Genomic DNA, 24602 nt, shown 5'->3' with positions numbered 1-24602 from the left:
GAAATACAGTAATAGTTAACATAAGAAAATTTACACATTTTATTCCAGTTTTTCCTATATTTGCCTGACCTCTTTATGCATAGGTGTTAATCTCCCCCCTTGAAAGGTATGTAAGCGTCCAAAGCCCGCCGAATCCTCTTTGGCGCTTCTGTAGTCTGTCCACTGTGAGGCCGGTTGCACGTTAATCTGACAGCCGCATAATGCTTACTTTTTACTGTAAATGTATATAAAGCAGTCAAAACAATGTCGGAGGACGACTTTAAAGTACCGGAAGCGCTTTTCAAGGACGTGAAGTTCTATGTCGTGGGAGACATTGATCAAAAGGTAATTTTTTTGTTAAACTGGAAGCTATTCATTTAGCCTTTTGGCTAACGGTGGCTCACTGACTGATGTTAGCACGAAGGCTAATGCACGAAGGCTAATTCACAAAAACATGTTTACACTTCAAGCATGGCGAAGAACTTGTATATCTTTGGATATCGTTGGGCTGGCTAAATTCAGGGTTATTTCGGATTATATTAGGATTTATTCATCTTGCATTCACGGTATCCCTCCTATGATCAGCTGTAAACGAAAGTCCTGAGAACAGTATGTTAGCCAAGCTACTCCAATCACTGATTGAGTAGTGTTTGCGATTTATATATTAAATAAAGGCTTGTGTGAATGACCCTGCCTTAAAAGTGTGTGTGTAATCTCATAGACCGGTATCTTGGCAGCTGTACCCCTGTTCTGGGTTGATCACAATGTCTCATTGGCATTTTATAGACCTTTAATCTCATTTTACATGTCATGTTTGCTTTTTTTTTTTTTTTTTTTTTAAATGCTGTTATCTTGACTAGGGTTCAATTTGTCTTTGTAAAGCATTAATAGTTACACTAGTTTTTATAAATTCTGTTTATTCACTGTCTTGATTGACATTCACAAATAGGTTGTACAACTCCTGAAAGCTGGGAAAGGAAAGGAAGTGTCTTACAATGCCCTCGCCACCCACATTATAGCTGAAGATGGAGACAATCCAGAGGTTGGGGAGTCCAGAGAGGTCTTTGACTTGCCTGTTGTGAAGGTAAATGCACATAATAATGCAGTATGGAATGATTGTAAAGCCAGACATTTAGACCTTTACAAACATTACATGCCCGTATCTGTGTGCAATCACTTTCTTTTGCTTAACATTATGTGTGTAATATTGTCATTTTAATTTTGAAGTAAACATTTAATATTGACATTACCTTCTGTTTCAGCCAAGTTGGGTGAAACTGTCTGTAAAATGTGGAGACCTGCTACCGTATCCTTTTGTGATTCTTTGGTGTGAATATGTACAGTTTTTATTCTATACACTTAACCATAAACATGTTCATGTAATTATTTAAAGAGATTGTGAGTTTAAGCTGTTTCATTTTTATTTTCTTGACAATTAATGAATCAGTGTTACAGGATTTTCCCCAGAGTCAGGACAAGTATTCTTTGGTGTTACCGCTTGTCTGCCACACGTAAGTTCCTTCTGCATATTCCCATGTACATATTGTCATCGTTCAGTTTAAGGCAACGGGTTTTATCACTGTGTTTACTGATCCTGTCCTGTTTATAGCTGTCAGAGGATCTCAACACTCTTTGGGCCTTCATTACATTTTATGGAGGTGACTGTCAGCTCCATTTCAACAAGAAGTGCACCCATCTGGTTGTGCCTGAACCAAAAGGGGTAAGTGCCTCTAAGCCTTACTAGTGATTACATAATCAGCATTTCCTGTGGGTAGTTACATGTCAGTTATGCTAAGTCTGTTATGTTTTCACTAATAGTAAATGAAATGTGGTAGAGCGGGTTGACCACTAATCACAGGGTTGGCGGTTCGATTCCTGGCCCACATGACTCCGCATGCCGACGTGTCCTTGGGCAAGACACTGAACCCCAAGTTTCTCCCAATGGCAGGGTAGTGCCTTGCATAGCAGCTCTGCCATCATTGGTGTGTGTGTGTGTGTGTGTGTGTGTGTGTGTGTGTGTGTGTGTGTGTGTGTGTGTGTGTGTGCGTGTGTGTGTGTGTGTGTGTGTGTGTGTGTGTGAATGGGTTAATGAGTCACAGTGTAAAGCGCTTTGAAATCCTCTAAGGTTAAAAAAGCGCTATATAAGTGCAGATCATATTGCATCCACTCAATCTCTTATAGTCTCCATTCTTTCTCCAAAGTAAAGCGGGGGAGGTGTGAGATGCTTCTCGGTTAAAGTTTATGATTAATAGAGTGCCTTTAACAACTGCTAGCCTCAAGTCATTGTAGGTTTACATCTGCTGGAAGTTTACTATTGTATCAATTGAGGGATGGAGCTGGATTGCTGGTCTGTGTGTATTTGCCACATTTATGAGGCCTGTGGTGTCTGGGGGCTGTATTCTGAAAAGGGTAATTTTTATAGCCTGTCTTTACCGTTTCTGTTTATAGAGCCTGCTTTTTATAGGTAGTTCTGCCCATTGTTTATCAAACAAATGTAATTTGTATCAGCTGTTGAAACCTACCAAATCAAGCTCATCGTAATATTGAAAAATTATCTGTTTGTTTTCAAGAAAATAATATTGTCACTACATTGACTTCTGTGTTTTCTTCTCTCTGGAACCATCTGTAAAGTGACATTTGGGGTTGTGGCTTTTCTTTCAGCACCAGTCTGTCAAACATGCATTGATATACTAGTATATAACCAAACTGTGTGTTCATTTGGTGTTTTCTGTCTGTTCCAGGCAAAGTATGAGTGTGCTTTGCGGCATAGCAATATTAAGATAGTAACACCTGAATGGATTTTGGACTCTGTAAAAGACAAGAACCGGAAGGATGAGTCTCTATATCATCCACAACTTACATTATACGAGTCACCAGAAGAAGAGGGTAGCGAGTATGAAAATGAGAGGAGCTCACATTCTGATGGCAGCTACAGCGATAGGCGCTCACCTCGCAGCAGACGATCCAGCCGTTCATTGTCTCGTGATGGTTCCCCAGCAGGAAGGTGCTCACTCTCACCGAAACCTGAACGGAAATCAGAGTTGATGTTCGATGACTCTGATGACTCATCCCCAGAAAAGGAGGACCGAAATCTGAACTGGACCCCAGCTGAGGTGCCACAGCCTGGCCCGACCAAGCGTCGACTGCAGCCGGTCAAAGAAACTGGTCTAATCAATCTCTGTGCCAATGTTCCCCCTGTACCTGGAGGCTTTGGGCCGTCAGATGCTCGCATGGGTGGCACAGGTGCAGGTGTCTCTCTAGGGGGGGAGAGATCGGAGGTGATGGGTGGATGGAATCCAGCTGCCAGGACGCTTAGGAACATTACTAACAACACAGACACACAACAGGTCTCACGGCCCTCCAATGTGGCACATGTGAGGATTAAAGTTATGAATGTAACTTCTAAAGCATTAGGATTACTACTCTGTGACACATTTTTTTAGGGCTGGGTGGTATGACCGCGTATACTGTGTGACTGGAAAGATGGTAGAGTTTCTGCCATACTATTTATATTGTAGTAGATATGTCCATGTGGCAATGAGTAGGCAAGACAATGAAGAAACATGGAAGAATGCGAAAATAAAGAGCATCTTTATTAGGAGGGGATCAGTAGACAGTGCAAAGTGGAGATTATTCAAAATAATCAAATGAGATTAAGTACCTTTCATTTAAAAAGTAAATTTAAAGTTTTGATACATACCATTAAGAAAAGGGTATGCTTACTTTTTCAGTGTGCCATTACGTCTCATGCACGATCAAAGTTCTAGCTTTTCGTATTTTATTATATTGACTGTAAGCCTGTATAGATGCGTTCCATGCACGCACACTACGACTGCTTTGTGATGCTTGTTAATACAGTGTACTCCAGGCACATGCACAGACGATGTCCACAGTTGTGCGAGATTACAAAAACAGGGCTGCACTTGAAGAATTCTTCAGCCTTCAGTAAACTGTGGTCTATATTTGCTCATACCATGATGGACTATTTTAGACATACCGCCCACCCTTATATGTTATTACAGCAAAACGTAAATACTTCAGTTTATTGCTGTAATTTTGAGAAGCTTGTTTGATTGATGTCTGTGTAATTGTAACTTTGTCTGTAATTCAGATCCTCCAGAGTCTTTCAGCCACCTCTAAATGTGTGGAGCACCTGGGAAATCAAGGCCAGCCTGGTGTTCCCAACCAGATTTTGTTTAATCCAGTTAAGACCCAGCAGCAACTCCCACCTGAAGCACAGCAGCAGCTATTGCAGCAGCAGCAGCAACAGTCACATCAACAGTCGCATCCGCTACCACAACAACAGCACCCACAACAGATAGGACAACAGCATCCTATGGTGCATCTTCAGCCGCAGGTCATGCAGATGCACCACCAACAGCAGCCGCAGCAGCAATCACAACAGCAGACACAGCAAGGCTTCCCTCAAATGCCTCCACAATCTCATCAGTTCCTACAGCAGCAGATGCATCAGCAGATGTATGCACAACAACAACAACAACAACAACAACAACAACAACAACAGCATGCATTTCCACAGCAACAAATGCGACCACAGCAGCTCCAAAGGCCACCCTTGCAGCCACAGCAACAACATGCATTGCAGCAGCAGTTGCAACATTTACAACAGCAGCATAGGCTCCAATTGCAATTACAACAACAACAACAACAACAACAACAACAGCAGCAGCAACAGCAAAACCAGCAGCAGATGCACCAGCAGCATTTGCAGCAGCAACAGCATTTCCTACAACAGCAGCTTCAACAGCAGCACATGCAACAACTGCAACAGCAACAGCTGCACCAGCAGCAACATCTGCAGAATCAACAGCCACTGCAGCATCAGAACCAGCAGGTTCCGCAACAGACCCAGACCACGTTGCAACCTCCACTGATGCCTGCACAGCCACACCAACTGTTTGGGCATGAGACAGGCCAAGAGAGTAAGTGCAATGGCTGCTTATCAGTGATAAAACACAGTCTGCCTGCATTGTATTATTTCTTGGCATAGTGCACATTGTTTGTCAATGCCTATTGTTTTGACTCATGATTTTTCTGTAAGTTTTAACAATGTACCCTGACCCTCAGCAAAATTGAGCTAGCTGGAACAGTTGCTGCTGAATGGACTGGCTCAAGAGTTGCCAGTGGAATTTAACAAAATTATGCATTTATGTAATTTAGTTCCTGAGGATGGATTCCTTGTTGGCTGTGTCTTTGCCATTGCTGACTATCCAGAGCAGATGGCTGATAAACAGTTACTGGCAACATGGAAAAGAGTAAGTGACTCCACCACGCCTCAGCTAATACTAAATGAGTCATTGTAAAAAATAAATTAACTTTTTGAGTACCAGTGTGCAGTAGACAGTTTAGAGTGCCCTTAAGACTGTTCCAAGATTAGCAGAACAGGAAAGCAGGTGGGGGAGCAACACAAGCCCAACACAACAGACCACAAGTTAATGGCATAAATTATGCTATTTTAATTAAAGGTGCACTTAGTAATTTTTTAATCATTTACACTCACAAATGTTAATGAGAAGACAGTATTCATAGCAGTAGCCTAATAAAAGATGATTTACTTGTAGCTGGTTGGTCTCATGGGGGCTGCCATGTTGAGATCAAATCACTAGTTTAAAACTAGTTGATAATCCACCTGTTATTGGACACTTTCGCTTATTGCATAAATCATTTATGGATTTCTACAATGTAATCAGAAGCTTAAAACTGTTGCTTTATGTGATGCCATGACCAGAAGGTCAGGGGTTCAAGCCCCAACACCACCAAGACACCACTGTTGGGCCCTTGAGCAAGGCCCTTGAACCTATCTGCTCCAGGGGCGCCGTATCATGGCTGACCCTGCATTCTGACCCCAGCTTAGCTGGGATATGTGAAAAATAAATAATTTCACCATGTATATGCAGAAATGTATGTATAATGTGTGATAATTGATCAAGTTAGTTTGTTAGTTAGTTGTCAGTAAAAGTCCTAGACAACTTCCATATCGACCAGCGCAACATAAACAAAAAATTACTGAGTGCGCCTTAAGTGTAAAATCTGAAAGCTTTTTGCTTTTCCCATTTTCAATTCAAACAAAGCAAATGTCAGGAAAATGAATCGCTGTGTTTAACAGAATATGTTGGATTACACAAATTGATTAAAAAACGATTAAACAGTGGGGCCTGCGTATCTCAGCGAGTGAAGACGCTGACTACCACCCCAGGAGTCGCGAGTTAAAATCCACGGCGTGCTGAGTGACTCCAGCCAATTCTCCTAAGCAACCAAATTGCTAGGGAGGGTAGAGTCACATGGGGTAACCTCCTCGTGGTCGCTATAATGTGGTTCTCGCTCTTGGTGGGGCATGTGGTGAGTTGTGCGTGGGTGCCGATGAATGAATAGTGTGAAGCCTCTATGTGTGCTATGTGTCCACGGTAATGCACTCAACAAGCCACGTGATAAGTTGCGCAGATTGACTCTCAGACGTGGAGGCAACTGAGATTTGTCCTCCGCCACCCGGATTGAGGTGAGTCACTATGCCATCACGAGGACTTAGTGCATTGGAAATTGGACATTCCAAATTGGGGAGAAAAGGGGGAGGAAATAAAGTTATTAAACAGTATCTCAGAATATCAAAAGTTACAGGTCTGAAATCCACCCCTTCATAAGAATATCATATTGGATTTTCTTGTCAGAATGCCTATAAGCCATTTTTATTTTGCACCCAGATCATTCAAACATATGGAGGGACTGTGGACTCTACTCTCAGTCGCTGCACTCATTTACTTTGTGAGAGTCAAGTCAGCAATGCTTATGTCCAGGTAAGCATAGAAACTAAGTTCTTAAAAAATTGGAGTTTAGATTATCCCTATTATCTCCGTATTATACCCATCTAGTACACTGCGTAATTGTTAAATTGTTGGGAAAGAGTCCTATTTGAGATGTGAGCTCTTAAGTCTTTTTAAAGGAGTTACATTTGTTGTTGCCAGGCTCTGAGAGAGGGCAAGCGTTGCGTGACGGCTCATTGGCTAAACACTGTTCTCAAGAAGAAAAGGATGGTCCCACCTCAAAGGACACTTCATCTTCCCTTTAACTTCCCACCAGGAGCCAAGCCCTGCTCACAGCATGTAGGAACCAGCCTTTTTTCTTTCAGGAGCTGTGAAGGAGTGTTCAACAAATACCCAGTTTAATCGGCATTTTACCAAACCAAACCATTTTATTGCCATACAATTGTGTAGTGATATACTGTACATGAATGCTAGGCTCAGGGTGTGATTATGTGTTCTGCTTTTGTTGTAACAGATTATTTCTGTGACGGGATTTGTGGACAGTGATCGTGACGATTTGAAGCTCATGGCCTATCTAGCAGGAGCCCGATACACGGGATATCTGTGTCGAAGCAACACTGTGCTCATTTGTAAAGAGTAAGAACAAGTGCAGTCACCAGATTTTTTGCCTTCTTTCATTTGCTGACTTTGTTTGTTGAAGGCTATAGAGCTGTTCATGCTGTAGTCTGCAAACTTGGAAGATAATTCACCATGGGTTCCCTCTGGATTTTCCTATCAGTTTTTATAATGGGGCTTTTGAACTAATGAGTAAAATATGGTCTGTGGTCAACATAACTGGATGATATGTGGATATTTTCTTTTACAACCTAAATTAATCAGTTATAGGTCAAATGTGAATTTTGAAGCTATATTGAATTAAATTTTTTCTTTCATTTTTTCTTTTGATTTTCTCCCCAATTTGGAATATCCATTTCCCAATGTGCTCTTAAGTCCTCGTGGTGGTGTAGTGAATCTGCTCAGTCCGGGTGGTGGAGGACAAATCTGTTGCCTCTACATTTGAGACCATCAATCTGTGCATCTTATCACGAGGCTTGTTGAGTGCGTTACCGCAGAGACAGGGCGTGAGGAGGCATCCACACACAACTCACCACGTGCCCCACCGATAGCGAGCACCACATTATAGCGATCACGAGGAGGTTACTCCATGTGACTCTACCCTCCCTAGCAACCAGGCCAATTTGGTTGCTTGGGAGACCTGGCTGGATTCTAACTCGTGACTCCAGGCGTCAAAGTCAACGTCTTTACTCGCTGAGCTACCCAGGCCCCCCCACATGTTCTTTTTAAAAACATGGCGGCTTCAAAATGAATGTTTGAGGTGTGAAAGTGTCATTTATGTTGTAGAACAAAATGTCCATGTATCGTCAAGTAATGTTTACCACAGATCTTATTTTACTCATAAGTAAAAAAAAAAAACATAATTAAAACCCATTGGAAAATTCAGAGGGAACCCATGGGAAATTAGACTTCCGGGTTCCCTTAAAAATTGTTGTCATGGCTGAACAGCTCTATTGGACTAAGACTTGTCTCTTGAATAAAACTGATGTGATAAAAAAAAAAAAAATCAATAAAAAATGGGAAAAGATTTTTTAAATACATTTAAAAAAAAAAAAAAACTAAAACATTTATTGTCTCAATATGACAAATTCAATGCTTCTATGGGCTGTCATACTGAAATGCTGTTGACCCATACTTTTTGGAATGCTTTCTCTCTTCTTTCATTGCTGTATGTCAGTGTTCTTTGTGTATTGCATGGTCTGTCTTTAAGCAGATTCATCATGAATTCCTTTCCAAGGTTGTTTTGCTCATCAGACTTTTTATTTAATAAGGCAGTGATAAAAGAAGTGATTCTTAACATTTTGACAAATATTTAACAATCATCACCGTAACTGTTCCCACTAAATCTCCAAAGAGAGTCTGTTTTTAATCAGTGTTGCTAATATGTGGTTCCCCCCTCTATCAATCCCATCAGACCAAGTGGGCTGAAATATGAGAAAGCAAAGGAGTGGAAGATCCCATGTGTAAATGCCCAATGGCTGTGTGACATCCTACTAGGTAACTTTGAAGCTCTGCGGCAAATTCAGCACAGCAGATACTCTCAGTTTAATTTGCCTGATCCACTTGCACCGAACCCACATCTTGTGCACAATCTTCTGAGTAAGTTTTTTTTTTTTTTTTGCTTTAAAAAAAAAAAAGAATTCTTCCCATTGCCAGCAATGTAACTTTGAGATTTTGAGTTGAATTGATGCTAGAACTGGCAGTATTCCAAGCTGTTGAGGAGTTAGAAAATAACGTGCTGTTTTTTTGTGGTCAGGTTCCTGGCGCATTCCTGTTAAGATCTCACTAGAGGCGTTGGCGGTAAGTTGGCACTCACACAGACACTCTGATTGCTCTCTCTTGACTGTGATGATTGAATCTTGCAGTAAAAGTCCTCAATAGATCCACATTTAAAAGCATGTCTTACCAGAGGTTCATATGTTGAGATTGTCTCACAATCATCTTTGTGTTATCACTTCTCACAGAGCTTACATCTGCAGCAGAAACAGAAAAAGAATGAGGTTGGCCTGCAGCCGCCCAACAAGAAGCCCAAGTAAGTTCAAATGCTGAAAGTTTGTTAGAGCCGTAGTCTAGTGGTTAGTGCGCATGTTGTGACGTTTTGAGCCATGGTGCTCATGTGGGCAATGAGGTTTGAATCTGGTTTGTGACCGTTTTTACTGGGCTTTTGCATTGATCTGGCATCTAACAGTGTGGATGCAGCACACAAAATCAATAGTTTCCAGTGACCGGTGACATTGCAAAAGTGTGCTGTTTGCACATCTTCATTTGAACTATCTCGATATCCATCTTTTATTAGCAACCCGCTACTACAATGAGAGGAAATCACTCACATTTGCAACAAAATTTTGCACTATCCAACAAAATTCATACTTTTGCAACTGACTGGTAAATGTTTAGATTGCGCTCACCAGTAATTGTGTAGTATAGTGGTGGAGTATTCAGCAGCAAGATCCTTTCAGTGTAAGTTGAGAGTAAAAGTTGCTCAGTATAATGTGTGTCCAAAGATGAGATTCATGCATCCCATTTGTTATGGAATAATGTCTCTTAATTCCCTTTCTGTTCTTTACAGTCAGTTTTTGATCAAAAACAACAAAAAAAGAAACATTTAATTCTAATTACGCATATAAAGATGAGAGTAGTTAACTTCAAGTCCTCTCTTGTTAACTTGCTCTCATTCACAGATTCTCTTTACAGAAGTGCCTGCTTTTTTAGAGAGACAGAAAGGATTTTTAGCTTGTGTTCTACAAATGAATGTAAATACCTGTAAATAGTACTAAATAAGCAATTAACCTCTTCAACACTGCAGACCCCTGGCATGTCCAAAAAGGGGCGCTGTGTTGCAAAACAAAGTTTACGCTTAAAATTTTCAAGTCTGAATTCATAAGTCAGGTACATGGGGTATCGTTTGAAAGCTTAGATTCTGATCTTTTCATTTCATTTAATTTCTGCATTTATGTTATATAAAATAATAAAATAAGGCCTGAAAACATTTGCGTCGCAAATCAGAGCCAACCTAGAGGTTATGCTTTTACCTTAGGCAGTTTTCTAAAAATATTTGCCTTTTTTTACTTGACTGTGAGCTTTCTTGTGTGAATAATACAATCTTATATCTTCCAGAACAAAATATGTGGTTCAGCAGGAAAAGCATGCTAAACAAACCATCAGAAATATATGTAATCGACTATTGATGATAAAATATTGTATACATCATCGACATCGCAAAGGGGAGGAACTCAACTTTTTAATGACACCTAAATTGAGCTTCTAGTCCACTAAGAGGACGAGATATTTGATGAATGTCTATGGATGAGCACATCTGAAAAAATAAGACACATTTTTGACAAGTAGTCCACAGTATGTGTAAATGATGAGCTTTTTAAGTTTGAATGTGAAAAATTTCAGCCGGGAGCCCAAAAATGCTCCATAGTTGAAGAGGTTAAACAAACATGTAAAAAAAATAAATAAATATGATATATCAATATAATATCATTTAATGTTTGAAAACAGATTTGTTAATTTAAAAAAGCTGAAATGTGATTTAAAATTATGACAAAGTAATAAAATATAATTAGTCATTTATATTTTCATAATGTACCTAGTTAGAAGGTCCACTGTATAATTAACAGCATTAGCTGAGTGAGAATTTATTTCATATGTAAGCAAAGTGTCCAGTTCTTTACTAAGCAACCTGCTATAGCTCAATAAACTCCCCACTGGAAGGGTTTCAGGACAAGTACGGCAGATACAACTCGTGTCACTTTTATGAGCTTTTATTGCGCACATACACAATACTCATCCACAAACAAGGTAGCCAGAATGCTACAGCAACGCTAGCTTGTCAGTTGGACATTTGTGACGTTAGTTAGATTAGTTAGGTTAGGTTGTAAACCGGCAAGGCATACCAGTCCTGAACATCAACTAAATGAAAATGAATATAAAGGCGAGACGCCTGCGCACTGTAACTAATCAAGCATACACAGACACATAGTCTGGGGACCAGGAATAAATAATAAACAAACCTTTAACCTAGTCAGAATATAACATATAACATGAAATATAACATAAATATGCCTTCATTTGGAATAAGTCGGTAAATGTACACACTTATTTTCTCAAATACCCCAGAACAAAATAATAACATCCATCACTTGTAATATATATTTATATATATATATTTATAAACACTAGTTATACCTGCTGGAAAGTTCTACACCTCCCACTTGGCCTACTGATTCTAGAATCCAAGTAGGCCACCACAACCAAACAGTTTAACTTCTAGATATTACATTCTCCCCATGACCATGCAAATAACATTGCATACTTGGATATGAACGTATTATGTCACAACATGAACCGATCTCTTCAAGTTAGTTTTAATGTCCATAAACAACACACATTGTCCTTGATGACATTATAACCTCCTTTACCGAAACACACCACCAGCCTTCGGGAGGATGGTAGTGGGGGAGAGTTTTGATCCTTCACCGAAACACACCATGGTGGGGATCCCTTTTCAACCGAAACACACCATGGTGGGGATCCTTTACCAACCGAAACACACCATGGTGGGGATCCTTTACCAACCGAAACACACCATGATGGGGATTCTTTACTGCTCCTCCACTGGAAGCAGAACCACCAACCTCCTAACGTCCCTATGGAGGATGGTGGAGGGATAGCTCTCCATACCTTGGTTTTTCTTGAACTGTCCAACGAAAACTGGACAGCTTCGACATGTCCTCACCCTCACATCTCGTACTATGCCCTTCACATCAGGACACACCTCCACGACTCGACCCAGCCTGAACTGGCCCCTCAGCGCGTTCTGGTCAGCTAGCCACACCAGGTCCCCCGCAGCAACATTCCTAGCAGGCGTGCCATTTCTGACGGATGTAGAGGCCCGGACCTGCCAACTGGCTCCACCGCTTCCAGAACTTGTCAACCTCGATCTGGATTGCTCTCAGAGCACAAAGGGGTAAGTTGGATACTTAAACCCTCGGGAGTCCCCACTGGGTCCTCTTGCGACCAAGCAGAAGAGAGTTGGGAGTGATGACTTCCACGGTCTCATCTTGTACCTGGGCTCTGGCACCGATTGGCCTCTCATTTGACAGGTTAGCAGCAAGGTACAGGAGGGTCTGGAACTCCAGTGCTGTCAGGTTACCTTCTTTGCCAACACTGCTTAACGCTCTCTTGAGTACGCGGACAGCTGCCTCAGCTGCTCCATTTCGGTGGGGAGAGTCCGCCGGGTGAAACACCCACATCCAGTCGGTTCCTACGGCTGCCGCCTTCTCCTGGACCTGATCCTTGTCGATGCCACTAAGGAACTCATAAAGCTCCTGTAATACTGGTCTGGCACCCACAAAGTTTGTCCCTTGATCCAACCAGAGCTTTCTTGGGTGACCCCTGAGAGCTGTGAAGCGCTGGTATGCTTTCAGGAATCCTTCCGTCGACAGATCTTCCACAATGTCAGCATGTACCGCTCTCAGAGCCATACAGCTGAACACTACACCCCAGATTTTCATCTTTGTTCTTCGTCTTATAGTATCTTTAACAACATATGGTCCGAAAAGGTCCAATGTCGTGAACTTGAAAGGTGCGGCTGGTTCAGTTCGTTCGAGGGGTAGCTCACTCATCATCTGTTTGCACAATCTTGCTTTGGTCTTTCGACAGTGCATACAGGAGTCAATCACATTTCTGGCAATCCTTGGTCCCAGCACCACCCATGCTTTAGATCTCACACGGAGGAGTGTGCCAGCAACACCTTCGTGGTTAACCTTATGGGCCTCTCGTGTGAGAAGGGTGCTAATCCACGCATTGTAGGGGATCAGAGGCACACCGGTATCTCCATGGGTAATGGTCTGGACTCTACCATGGCATTTTAGGAGCCCTGAATCCTCATCCCTGCTTACAACGAGTCTGTTCAGTGTCGTCACAGGAAACGTAACGCCCTTCTGGGCGGCTAGGCACAGGTCTTGGAATGCAGCTTTGCGTTCCTTTACTGTCAATACTGCCTCCCACTTTGCTAGTATAGAGGCCCTGCCTACACAGGCCAACCACTTCTTCACAGCTCTGCGGATCATAACCAACTACTCCACAAAGCTTAGCTAGAGAACTGCACCTTGTTGGTTCCACTTGGTCTATGAGCATGGCTCCCCACAGTGTCTCAGTTTCTTTGGTCTCAACTAAAGTCAATTTCAACCCATTTTCTGAGGATGCTGAAACCCCGCTACATCCATCTGTGACTTTTGGATCTTCACCACCAGGACTGTCAGGGTTCAACTGCTTCTTGGCTTGAGCTCTGGTGAGTACTGCCGAAAAAGCCTTTCTCTGGAGTTTACTAACCAGCTCCCTAGCATCAGCTGCCACTTCTGAAGCGGACTTCATGGGCCAATCCTCGACTGGACTAGACAGGAACTCAGGACCTTCCTGCCACACAGAGTTCTCACCTAGCAATTCAGGAGAGCACCCCCTCGTGACTAGATCAGCGATGTTGACCTCGCCTGGTATCCACCACCAGTCAGTTACGGGTCCAGCCTTCTGAATCTCTCCGACTCGATTCGCAAAGAATGTCTGGAATCCATAGCTCTCTCTCTGGATGGCCCCCAGCACCGTCTGACTGTCAATGAATTGGTACCACTTCTCCACATCTAACCGTCCATGCTTCAATACGTATACCTTTAGACGTGTGGCAAAGACAGCCCGCGATACCTCAGCCTTGACTGCGTCACCTTTTTGGTCGAGGGGGTTAACTTGGCCTTTGATTCTACCAGCCGGGTGACCACACCATTTGACGTCTCCCATCGCAAGTACAGTACAGCGCCATAGGACTCACAGCTCCCGTCAGAAAGCGTGATTCCCCAGGGTTTACCCCACCAGTCAGGGGCGTGAGGCTTCTGTGGAACTTAATACTGCTCAAACGAGCGTACTCTTTGAACAATTCAATTGCCTTTCCCTGAGCTCGTCAGACAGAGGTTCATCCCAGGTGTCTTTAGTAAGCTTGCCAGCTTCCTGGAAGGCTCTTCTCACAAGGATAACTCCTTTCTGTTTCACAGGTGTTACTAGACCGATCGGGTCATACAGCCCGGCGATCTGGCTCAGTAGAACACGACGAGTCAGTGGGTTCGGTGTGTTTACTTCCACTTTTTCTTCAGTGAGGTCAATCTCAGTTCTCATCTTCTTCCTTCTGGAGAAGTTGACTGAGACCATCACAAAGAGTTTGTCCTCTTGCACAAGGTAACCAACTCCGAGGGCTTTGTTATCTTCCTCCCTTAGCTGGTTGGGCAACGTCAGAGTCACTGGCTTGGACTCTGCTCCGTCCCTCCTCCCACTTTGACCGGACCGGACCCAAGGCTTGAGGTAGAAGCCTCCTGCTTTCAGTATTTTCTCCACCCCCTCTTGGATCTTGTCTAGACAGTGTGGGTCATTGTGGGACGTGAGGAGGTCATCGACGTAGGAGTCTTCCTCGATGACTCTTCTTTCCTCCCTCATATCAGAGAACTGGGGCAACTCAGCGGTCTCTCGCATGGCAACCTGTGCAATGCACCCTGCTGGTTTGTCCCCCATGTTCACCCTCCACGACAGCATAATCTTCAATCTCATCCTCTGGTGAGTCTCTCCATAGGAACCGATGCACATGGACCTCTTGTTCCTCCAGCCAAACCGAATTGTACATCTTGGTGATGTCTCCGATGGCTGCATGTTTTCCTTCCGGAATCTGAGGAGCACCGCTCTGATGGGATTTAGGACGTCTGGGCCTTTGAGCAAAATGCTATTCATGCTCACCCCTCTGAACTCCTGGCTGCTATTCCAGGCGAGAGCACTGGCGTAGTCACTGAGTGGGGATTTGGAGCGGTCAAGTGGCTCACCCACCACACAGCACCTTTCCAGCTGTCCATCATGTCCTTAGTGAGCTTAACAGCAGCTCCTCTCTCCACCATCTCGTGGACTTGCTTCATGTAAGCCTCTTTCCACAGGGGTCTTTCACAAGCCGCTTCTCAGCTCTCATGAACGTAGCTTCCACAGCTTTTCGGTTGTTGGGAAGAGAGGCTGGGTTTTCCTTCCAGGGGTACTTCGCATCCCAGTGTGGCTGGTCGCTGTGGGTGTCTCTCTCCCTGAAGGTTAGACCTGCCTTTATTATCTCCAGCTCTTTCTCATCAACCAGGGACATCTCCTTTCCTCCCGGTGGGCACTTTCCACAGCGACACCCTCCACAGATAGGGTCACAGGCAGTACCGATACTGTCCCATTTTAGCCACTCAAGGATATCTTTATTGCACACTGCTGTCGTTCGAACTTCTACACTGTTTTCTTGCTCCAAATGGCTTCCTGGCCTTCCCACGAAGTGCTCTTCAACTTTGACGGCTACCGTCCTCATTGAGTGAGTGAAGTGCGTCTTCGACTGCCACGTGGTCACCTCCACTTCTTCGAAGAGGTCTGGATGCACCCCACTCACGATCTTACCCAGGGGACCATCTTACCCACAACACCAGGTCGCCAACCCTTTGCAGCCTTTGGGGAGCTAATCGACCTTCTCGAGTACTGATCAATAGATCGATCTTCTTTGGGCGGGCCAGTTCTCCCGGCTTAGTTTCAGGGAAGAACTGCTCTAGTCGCTCTGATTTCACCACTCGATCCACTTTGGCGATGTCTTCCATCCCGTAGCAGATCATCTCATGAAACTTCAGGGTTCCTCGTGAGGTCCACACTTTTATAGTCACGAGATACCTTTTTGTATCAACTTTCACTTTCATCGTGCCGACACCATACACGACAAGGGAGATTGGTTCACCCGTCAGTCCGAGCTTTTCTGCAGCTTGGTGTGTGATGTAATTCGTGTCGAGGCGAGATCGACCAAGGCTCCGAGACTGTCTCCTCTCTTTGTCGTGACAGGTGCAAGCATCATGAGGACTGGATGTTCTTTCAAGCCACTCTGTTCTATCACACTCTTGCCAGAACACACTGTCGACGTTGCCTTGTTAGTACAGGCTCTGTGGACAGCATCCAACTGGTTAGGAGTCAGTCCCAACTCAGCTGAACACAGCCTCTTGCTCTTCTGTCGGACCACGAGGTCCCTCTTTTCCTCTGTTTTGTTTTCCCTCTTAGTAGCATCCTTCTCATTTGATGCCTTAGAGCAGAGGAAATAGTGGTGATCTACTGGAGTGTCGCCTTTTTTACACTCCTCCTTACGACAAAGGAACTTCGGAGTGCAGCCGCTCCCGACCCCGTGAACATCCAGGCATTTTGTACATGCTTTTGCCTTTTTAACCTGAGCTCTCTTCTCTGACAGACCGGCCTTCCTGAAAGTTTTACAGCGAAACAGTTTACCTCCATATTCTTCATTACCACACACGGCACATGGTAACTGTTTGGAGTCTCTTTTGACTTCACTTGCCGTAGTCTTAGTAAACGACTTCTTTTCTCTCCATCTGTCACCTGGTTTCTCCCGGTAGCTTGGTCGCTCAGGAGCATTAGCAGGCCATGGCTTGCTGGGTAGCAACTGCTCCAACCTCACTAGCAACGACTTTTGGTCTTCCAGGAACAGCAAGAGCCTGTCGAAGCGGTTTCCTGGGTGGGCGTCGTTAACAGGGTTTCTCGCACACATGAGCCACTCTCTTTTCATGACATCAGGAGTTTACTCTCCAAAGACCGTATCACTAGCTGATTCTGTACAGCATCTGCGCACCCCAGGTCTGTGAGGTCCAATGCTGCCCTCTCCACCGCTAGGATCAACTCTAACGTCTCTCGTGGCTGGTGGTTCTTTACAGCAGGTCGTGATTGAAGCTCCAACACAATCTCTTCTGCCGTTTGTGCTTTGTCACCATAACGGTTCTCTAATTCCCTGAAGATATCGTTTGCATCTCTGCAACGCAACAGTCTGAGTTCACTTTTCACAGACTCGTCTATACTGTCCAGCAAGTGAAGTTTCTTGCATTCCCTTGACCCCGTAGGTTCCGCCTCGCCTGGATACTCTCCCATTCAGCCTTCCAGCGCTAATAGTCCCTCCTGTCCCCGGAGAACTTAGGCAAACTTATGGGTGTGAGCCTTATTTTTGGCCGGGCCCATTGAGAGCTGTTATCCCCACCAGTGTATAAACCAGAGCTGCCATATGGCATGCTACTACCCTGTCCCATGCTGAGATTGACGGGTGAGCAGCATGAACACTCATCAATTGTGGCGTGCTGGCATGGGTCGGAGGTTGGGCGAAACTGACACCAAGTCCACCATCAGACCGTCTTGACTGCAGGTTGGGCCTTAACGTCTCTTGGGGGCACTGTGTGTGGTAGCTGCTACATACCTGCTCTGAGGACGACTAGTGACAATATCACCTTGAGCAGCATAGGTAGAGATGCCTGCTCTCTCAGATAACTTTATTGAAGGAGAACTTGTTGTATATACAGTTCCCTGCCCATCAGTGGGCTGGATTGATGACAGCATGCCAGGTGTTAACAGGTGGAGTAGCAATAGCAAGGCTTACTGGTTGTGTAAAGGTGATGTTATCTGCAGCTGCTGAGGCTGTCAATATCTGTTCTTACAGGCCCACCAACTGCATCATCAGCCTCCCACATCTTCATCCTCTTCCTCCTCACCCCGTCTACACCGTCTTTTAGTTCTGTACTGTTCCTCTTCATGGCCTCATTTTCACGTCGGCATGTCCACTCATCCATCAGTTGCTCCTTGTCCTCTCTCAATGATCCAAGGAGCATGCATTTATCCTTTCCATGTGGCCGATAGTCTCTCCAAGTGTACACAGCCTCCCTGAGATCATGGAGTTTCCTATCCAGCTTACCACTTTCGACCCCTTGCTGTGTCCATGGCACTACCTTACTTTTCCCCAGCGCCTCAGCCCGATCAAGAGCAGACTTGAACTGTGTTACAAGATCGTCTATGTCCGGCGCTGCATACTTGGACCACAGGATTTCCATGACCTTGCTCTCAGTTTCAAGGAACCTTTGCTCACTGGCATCTCTCTTCGCCAGGGCGTCCCGCGACTCACTGTCGTCACCGTAGGGTCTATCTGGCTCTGTGCGTCAACATATTCATTACTGACATCGAGGAGTTTGTCATAATCATCCTTCAATCTCGCTAACTCTTCTGACAACTCAACTTCACGTAAACGGCCAGCACTAACATTAAGGCGGTTTATACGTGTTGTAAAGTTTCGTTGCGCATTTGAGCGTTTCCGCTTTAAGCTCTCTAGATCTGGCTTGTCATCTGCCATCTTGTCCTTTTTATTTTTATTTTATTTTCTTCTTCTTTCTCTTTTTCTAGTGAACAGAATCTCTAAAATCACCTTTAATCAAAATGACTCGTTCAAAGAATCGTTCAAGGGAATCGATCAAAGGAGTCGTTCAAAAGAATCGTTCAAAAGAATCGTTCGTCCGCGAACAACACAGACGTCTTTGCCAGCTGTTATGTCTCAGAGCAGCGTTGTTTTACAAAGTCACTATAGTATCCCCGCGGCTGTCATCATTATCCACACAGTCTTACTCACGGTTGTAGAAGTTATTCAGCCCTTTAACGGTTCTATCAGCCCTTTGACTTTGGCTCCTCCGTTGTCGTGGTGTTGTTGACGGCCGCTCCAGAATCCGACTCTCCGATCCCGGCGCCGGTCATCAACTCTCCTCCGCTCGGGGTTCGTGTACTCTCTAGCACGGCTCCGACAGCGGTTTACAACTGTCCAGTTCTTTACTAAGCAACCTGCTATAGCTCAATAAACTCCCCACTGGAAGGGTTTCAGGACAAGTACGGCGGATACAACTCGTGTCACTTTATGAGCTTTTATTGCGCACATACACAATACTCATCCACAAACAAGGTAGCCAGAATGCTACAGCAACGCTAGCCTGTCAGTTGAACATTTGTGACGTTAGTTAGATTAGTTAGGTTAGGTTGTAAACCGGCAAGGCATACCAGTCCTGAACATCAACTAAATGAAAATGAATATAAAGGCGAGACGCCTGCGCACTGTAACTAATCAAGCATACTCAGACACATAGTCTGGGGACCAGGAATAAATAATAAACAAACCTTTAACCTAGTCAGAATATAACATATAACATGAAATATAACATAAATATGCCTTCATTTGGAATAAGTCGGTAAATGTACACACTTATTTTCTCAAATACCCCAGAACAAAATAATAACATCCATCACTTGTAATATATATTTATATATATATATATATATTTATAAACACTAGTTATACCTGCTGGAAAGTTCTACACAAAGGGACATTATAACCGAAATATACCCTTGTAAAATCGAAATTGAATCAAATCGAATAGAGGGCTTGTGAATCGGAATCAATGCAGGAAATCTGTATCAATTCTCAGCCCTAGTTACTATCAAGATGATGCAAGATTATTCAACAAGTCATGTGATCTCATGTGAAATAAATCAGCTTTTGCTAGTGTATAATATAAGTGTATTTGATATTTTCAGCATTACGTTTCATTTATTTAGGTATACATTTTTCATCAGGGAATTGTTTTACACCTGTAATAGCACACAAAAACATGGTGGATTTTATTTAAGAGGATGTAATTAAAATGGCAAAATCATTGTTACACTCTTCATTTGCAGGCTAGAAGAGTTGCCAACACCTACCAAAAAGCTTCCGCCAGAGTCCACTCCTTATGTGCTTTTCACAGGTTTTGAACCACTGCAGACTCAGCAGTATATAAAGGTAACTAAACACATTCTCTCTTCCTGTTGAAAGTGGAGACACATTTTCAAAATAATCACAAAATTAACCTAACTGACCTTGGAGAAGGAGTCTTGGTTCCTCCTATATAACAACTTGGAAAGACTTTCGTTGCCACTGTTGCCTTATTTTTCTTTTCATTTTTTATTTTTTCTGTAAAGCTGCTTTGGAACTATATGTATTGCCTATACAAATAATAACAATAAATGAATTGAATTGAACCTAGTTTTAGGAAGTCTCATTAAATGTCACTTGGCATCTGTCCATGGAACTCTTCTGCACTAAATATAGATGCATTCTCTGCTCTAGCTCTCAGCTTTCAAAACTGTTATAAAGCTCTGAAAATTAACTTGTTTGAACAATGGTCATGAGCTCTTTTCCTCTAAACTGTTCAGGAACACTGAGAAATACATTGCTCATTTCAGACACTTTTCATTTGGTAACCCTTATGGTGTTTTGCTCACCTTCACCTACATCCCTTCATCCTCTCTTTATCATCTTTCTCACTCTCCTTGGCTGCAGAAATTGTATGATCTTGGAGGGGAAGTGGCTGACAGAACTCAGAAGTGCACTCATCTGGTGGCTAACAAAGTGACAAGAACAGTGAAGTTCCTCACTGCTATTTCTGTAGTTAAGCACATAGTCACCCCAGAGTGGCTGGAGGAAAGCTGGAAAAGCCAGAAATTTGTGGGTGAGTCAGTGTAGAGCCAGTTGGAACTCTAATTTTTGTCACAATCAATTCTGAGTGAAGTGTGTAGGCTCAGAAGTGCTGTGATTCATAGCCCAGCCATAAATACTGTATTAATATTATTTAATGAAAATGTGGAATGGAATACAGCTGGTTGGTTCTTTTGTGACTGGGCATTTTCAAGAAATGTAAGTAATTGTGGCAACTAGGGATGCACCGATATGGTAATTTTTATTTTTAGCTGATAACTAATATGTTGGCTTATATTGTAAATCAGTAAGGCTTCATGGTAACACTATACAATAAGGTTCCATTTGTTAGCATCAGTAAATGCATTGAGATCATGAACTAACAATGATCAATGCTTTTTCTTTACAGCATTTATTAATATTTGTTATTTTAAGTTCATAAAAATACAATTGTTCATTGATAGTTTAAGTTAGTACATAGTGCATTTACTAATGTTAACAAATGTATATGTATTACTACATGTTGAAATTAACTAACAAAGATGAATAAATGCTGTAAAAGTATTGTTCATTGTTAGTTGATGTTAACAAATGGAAACTTATTGTAAAGTGTTAGCGACTTAACAATAAGGATTTTTAATTTTAAAGCACTTTTACATTTTGGTTAAATGTTAATTTCTACATATACTATATACTGTATATATTCACTGGTGGCCAAAAGTTTGAAATAATGTACAGATTTTGCTGTTTCGGAAGGAAAGTAGTATTTTAATTCACCAAAGTGGCATTCAACTGATCACAAAGTATAGTCAGGACATTACTGGTGTAAAGAAATGGCACAATCACTATTTGAAAAAAGTCATTTTTAATCAAATTTAGACAGGCCCCATTTCCAGCTGCCATCATTCAAACACCTTATCCTTGAGTGATCATGCTAAATTGCTAATTTGGTACTAGAAAATCACTTTCCATTATATCAAACCCTGTTGAAAGCTATTTGGTTCATTAAATGATGCTAAACATTGTCTTTGTGTTGGTTTTTGAGTTGCCACAGTGTGCAATAGACTGGCATGTCTTAAGGTCAATATTAGGTACAGCCACATCTATGGCAATTTCTACAGGAAGCGTGGGGTGAAATGCCACCTGAGTATTTGGACAAACTGACAGCTAGAATGCCAATAATCTGCAAAGTTGTCATTGCTGCACATGAGGATTTTTTGATGAGAACACTTTGATGTAGTTTTATTCACCAGTGGCAATTTTTTATTAAAGGACCAATTTCTTACCATAAGAGCAAAATCTGTACATTACTCCAAACTTATGGCCGTATGTATGCATGTATGTATGTATGTATGAACATTAACTACTATGAATAATCCTGTAAACATTTTTCATTGTTAGTTCACGATACCTAATGTATTATATAATGTCAATTTTTAACCTTATTGTAACCTATTAAACTATATTTTTCTTTATTTCATACAAAAACTTAAATCTACAGTTTTACATGCAACGGATCAAATTAATGAAATAATTGATTAATATGGATCAATACATTTAAGGTTTAGAACAGATAAAGTACTTTATGGAAGGTCTAAATTATACGCTTCAAATATTGGCTTATTCAGACCAACCCTGATCATTTCAAAACACAAAAACGGGTTAATGCTAATTCAGTCACTGATATATTGAGCATCCTTTGCACTAACTTTATGGCTGCATGTCTTTTGTGTCCAGATGAGCAGAGCTACATGCTGAGAGATGCAGAAGCAGAGGTGCTATTCTGTTTCAGTCTCGAGGAGTCACTGAAGAGAGCTCATGCAGCTCAACTGTTCAAGGTTAGGCGCTTTGAGGATATTTGGAGTCTTTCCACTTCATCACTTCCCCACTTTAGTGTGTGTGTGTGTGTGTGTGTGTGTGTGTTTATGCATGCACATTCATGCACACATACACAAACATCGCTGTTTATGTTACTGTGCTGAACAATAGGCCAAACAACTTGCCTTTAGCGTATGTCAGCACTGAAGTGTGGCCTAATTTGATGTCACAAACAATGGTCTCGCTGACGAGTGTATGTTCCGTCATCTCACTCTTCTTTCAACAGGGGAAGTTTTTCTATATAACTCCAGGAATCTGTCCAAGCCTTAGTACAATGAAAATTATTGTGGAGAGTGCCGGAGGGAAAGTGCTTCCCAAGAAGCCCTCCTACCGCAAGATTATGGAGCACAAGCAAAACAAGGTACTCTAATCAAATCCCTGATACATGGGTGTGTGGGCTGTTGTATTGATGAGCCTGCTGGGCCAGACTCTACTTTATCACCTGTTTTTACACCTAACAAACAAAGTTGGTCCCTGGGTTTTGCATAGTTTTTCAGTTTCGTTCCATGGTTAGAATTATTGCTCGACACATAATTGTACATTTTAAAGTGTTGTTTGAGTTTCAAGGACTGTGAAGAACCACAAGTACATTGCAATTTTAAAACAGGGACGCAGACTACTCACCTATCAGCTAAAGTAAAAAATAAATAAGCTAATTTGCCTAGATTTTTTGGTATAGTGTTCTAAATTTTCCTTATTAAAATAACTCTAAAAGGCTACTTTAAGCTTAAACACTTTAAAAGCTTTGAATGCAACAAACAAATCAATGCAAAATATATATATCTTGAATACCTGCTATGACTTTCTCACTTGTCATGAGTTTGCATCCCTGTTGTAGTCAATGTATCTGAAAAAATTTGTAGTTATGTATAATAACTGTCGTAATTCATTAACAGTGTGTTACAATGGGAAGGGGGCTTTTTTTGCTAAAATGCATAGTGTCCCACTTCACTGGTAAAATCACTGTCAACAGGCGCCTTTAGTGGCTTATTGATCTTTATAAAATGGCAGAAACTGCGATTTTATTGTGAGACATCAATGTTCAATAGTTACATTTTATTAATAATCTGAAAAATAATTCTTCTAATATACAATTTAACTTGTGTGCAGCCAGTTAAACTGTTTTATAACAAACATTATATAATGCTTAACAGATCACTAAGGTTTTCAGTGAAAATTATTATAAAGTGCTCCTGTTTTTCAAACTTTTTCGTTTTTGTGTAATCCTAACTTGATGTACTTTCGTCTTGTGCTAGAATTTACCCGAGATCATTCTAATATCCTGCGAGAATGACCTGCATCTGTGTGGAGATTACTTTCTGAAAAACATTGGTAAGAGTCCTGTTCCCAAATCAAAACCATTATACTACAATAAGGATTCTAAATGAGAATGCAATTCACTTATCTGAGCTTTTTATTTTTAACATGATCTTTTTTTCCTAACTGAAATAAATCTTTACCCTCCATTTCGGTCTTATTGCATTTTAGATGTGCACAATGCTGAGCTCATATTGACGGGTGTGTTGACTCAGACCTTGGACTATGAATCATATCCTTTTAAAATACAATGTTTAAAAACACAAATGAACACCCACTCTTAAATATATTTTGGGTTTCAGTGCAATATAATCTTATGTAGTCATCTAGATTTCATTGATTGGTATGCTGGGCATTTATTGTTCTCCTTAATTAACCTCACATATAAATTTACATGATGTCCTTCTAAGGACATGAGTTTTGTATGGTTCTGCTGGTGCCCTGTTCTGGATCAACGCTAAAGGTTAATTATTAATTTTTTGTGTACAGCCAATACAGTATGTTCAGTTTCAATGTTTGTATTTTATTAACTGATAAATAAATCATTTGTTACCAGTTTTGTAAACCATGTAATAGTGATTCTAAATTAATTACTTTTATTTGTAATGATTGTTTAAATGAAGGCAAAGCTATGTTTTTACTGTGATGAATGTTGGACCCTTTTATGATTT

General features: G+C 42.0%; 1 protein-coding gene across 2 annotated transcripts; it reads left to right on the top strand.

Moving 5' to 3' along the window:
- The first annotated feature begins 172 nt into the window (after window positions 1–172).
- On the top strand, window positions 173–24602 carry LOC127648864 (PAX-interacting protein 1-like). 2 transcript variants are annotated; one of them, XM_052133672.1, is made up of 21 exons: window positions 173–324; window positions 929–1063; window positions 1242–1285; window positions 1427–1490; window positions 1589–1699; window positions 2721–3353; window positions 4091–4922; window positions 5161–5255; window positions 6699–6791; window positions 6960–7097; window positions 7273–7394; window positions 8788–8972; window positions 9130–9173; window positions 9338–9405; window positions 19959–20061; window positions 20602–20770; window positions 22474–22574; window positions 22841–22975; window positions 23871–23946; window positions 24103–24167; window positions 24318–24602. In XM_052133672.1, the coding sequence occupies exons 1-21, from the start codon at window positions 244–246 to the stop codon at window positions 24327–24329; spliced, it is 3306 nt and encodes a 1101-aa protein (XP_051989632.1). In that variant the 5' UTR covers window positions 173–243; the 3' UTR covers window positions 24330–24602. The 2 variants fall into 2 exon arrangements, with proteins under 2 accessions (XP_051989632.1, XP_051989631.1); XM_052133671.1 differs by having other exon boundaries at window positions 24103–24602.

This window comes from Xyrauchen texanus, chromosome 9, assembly GCF_025860055.1.
Source record: "Xyrauchen texanus isolate HMW12.3.18 chromosome 9, RBS_HiC_50CHRs, whole genome shotgun sequence".
Lineage (NCBI taxonomy): Eukaryota > Metazoa > Chordata > Actinopteri > Cypriniformes > Catostomidae > Xyrauchen > Xyrauchen texanus.
This window is presented reverse-complemented; position numbering and strand designations above follow the sequence as displayed.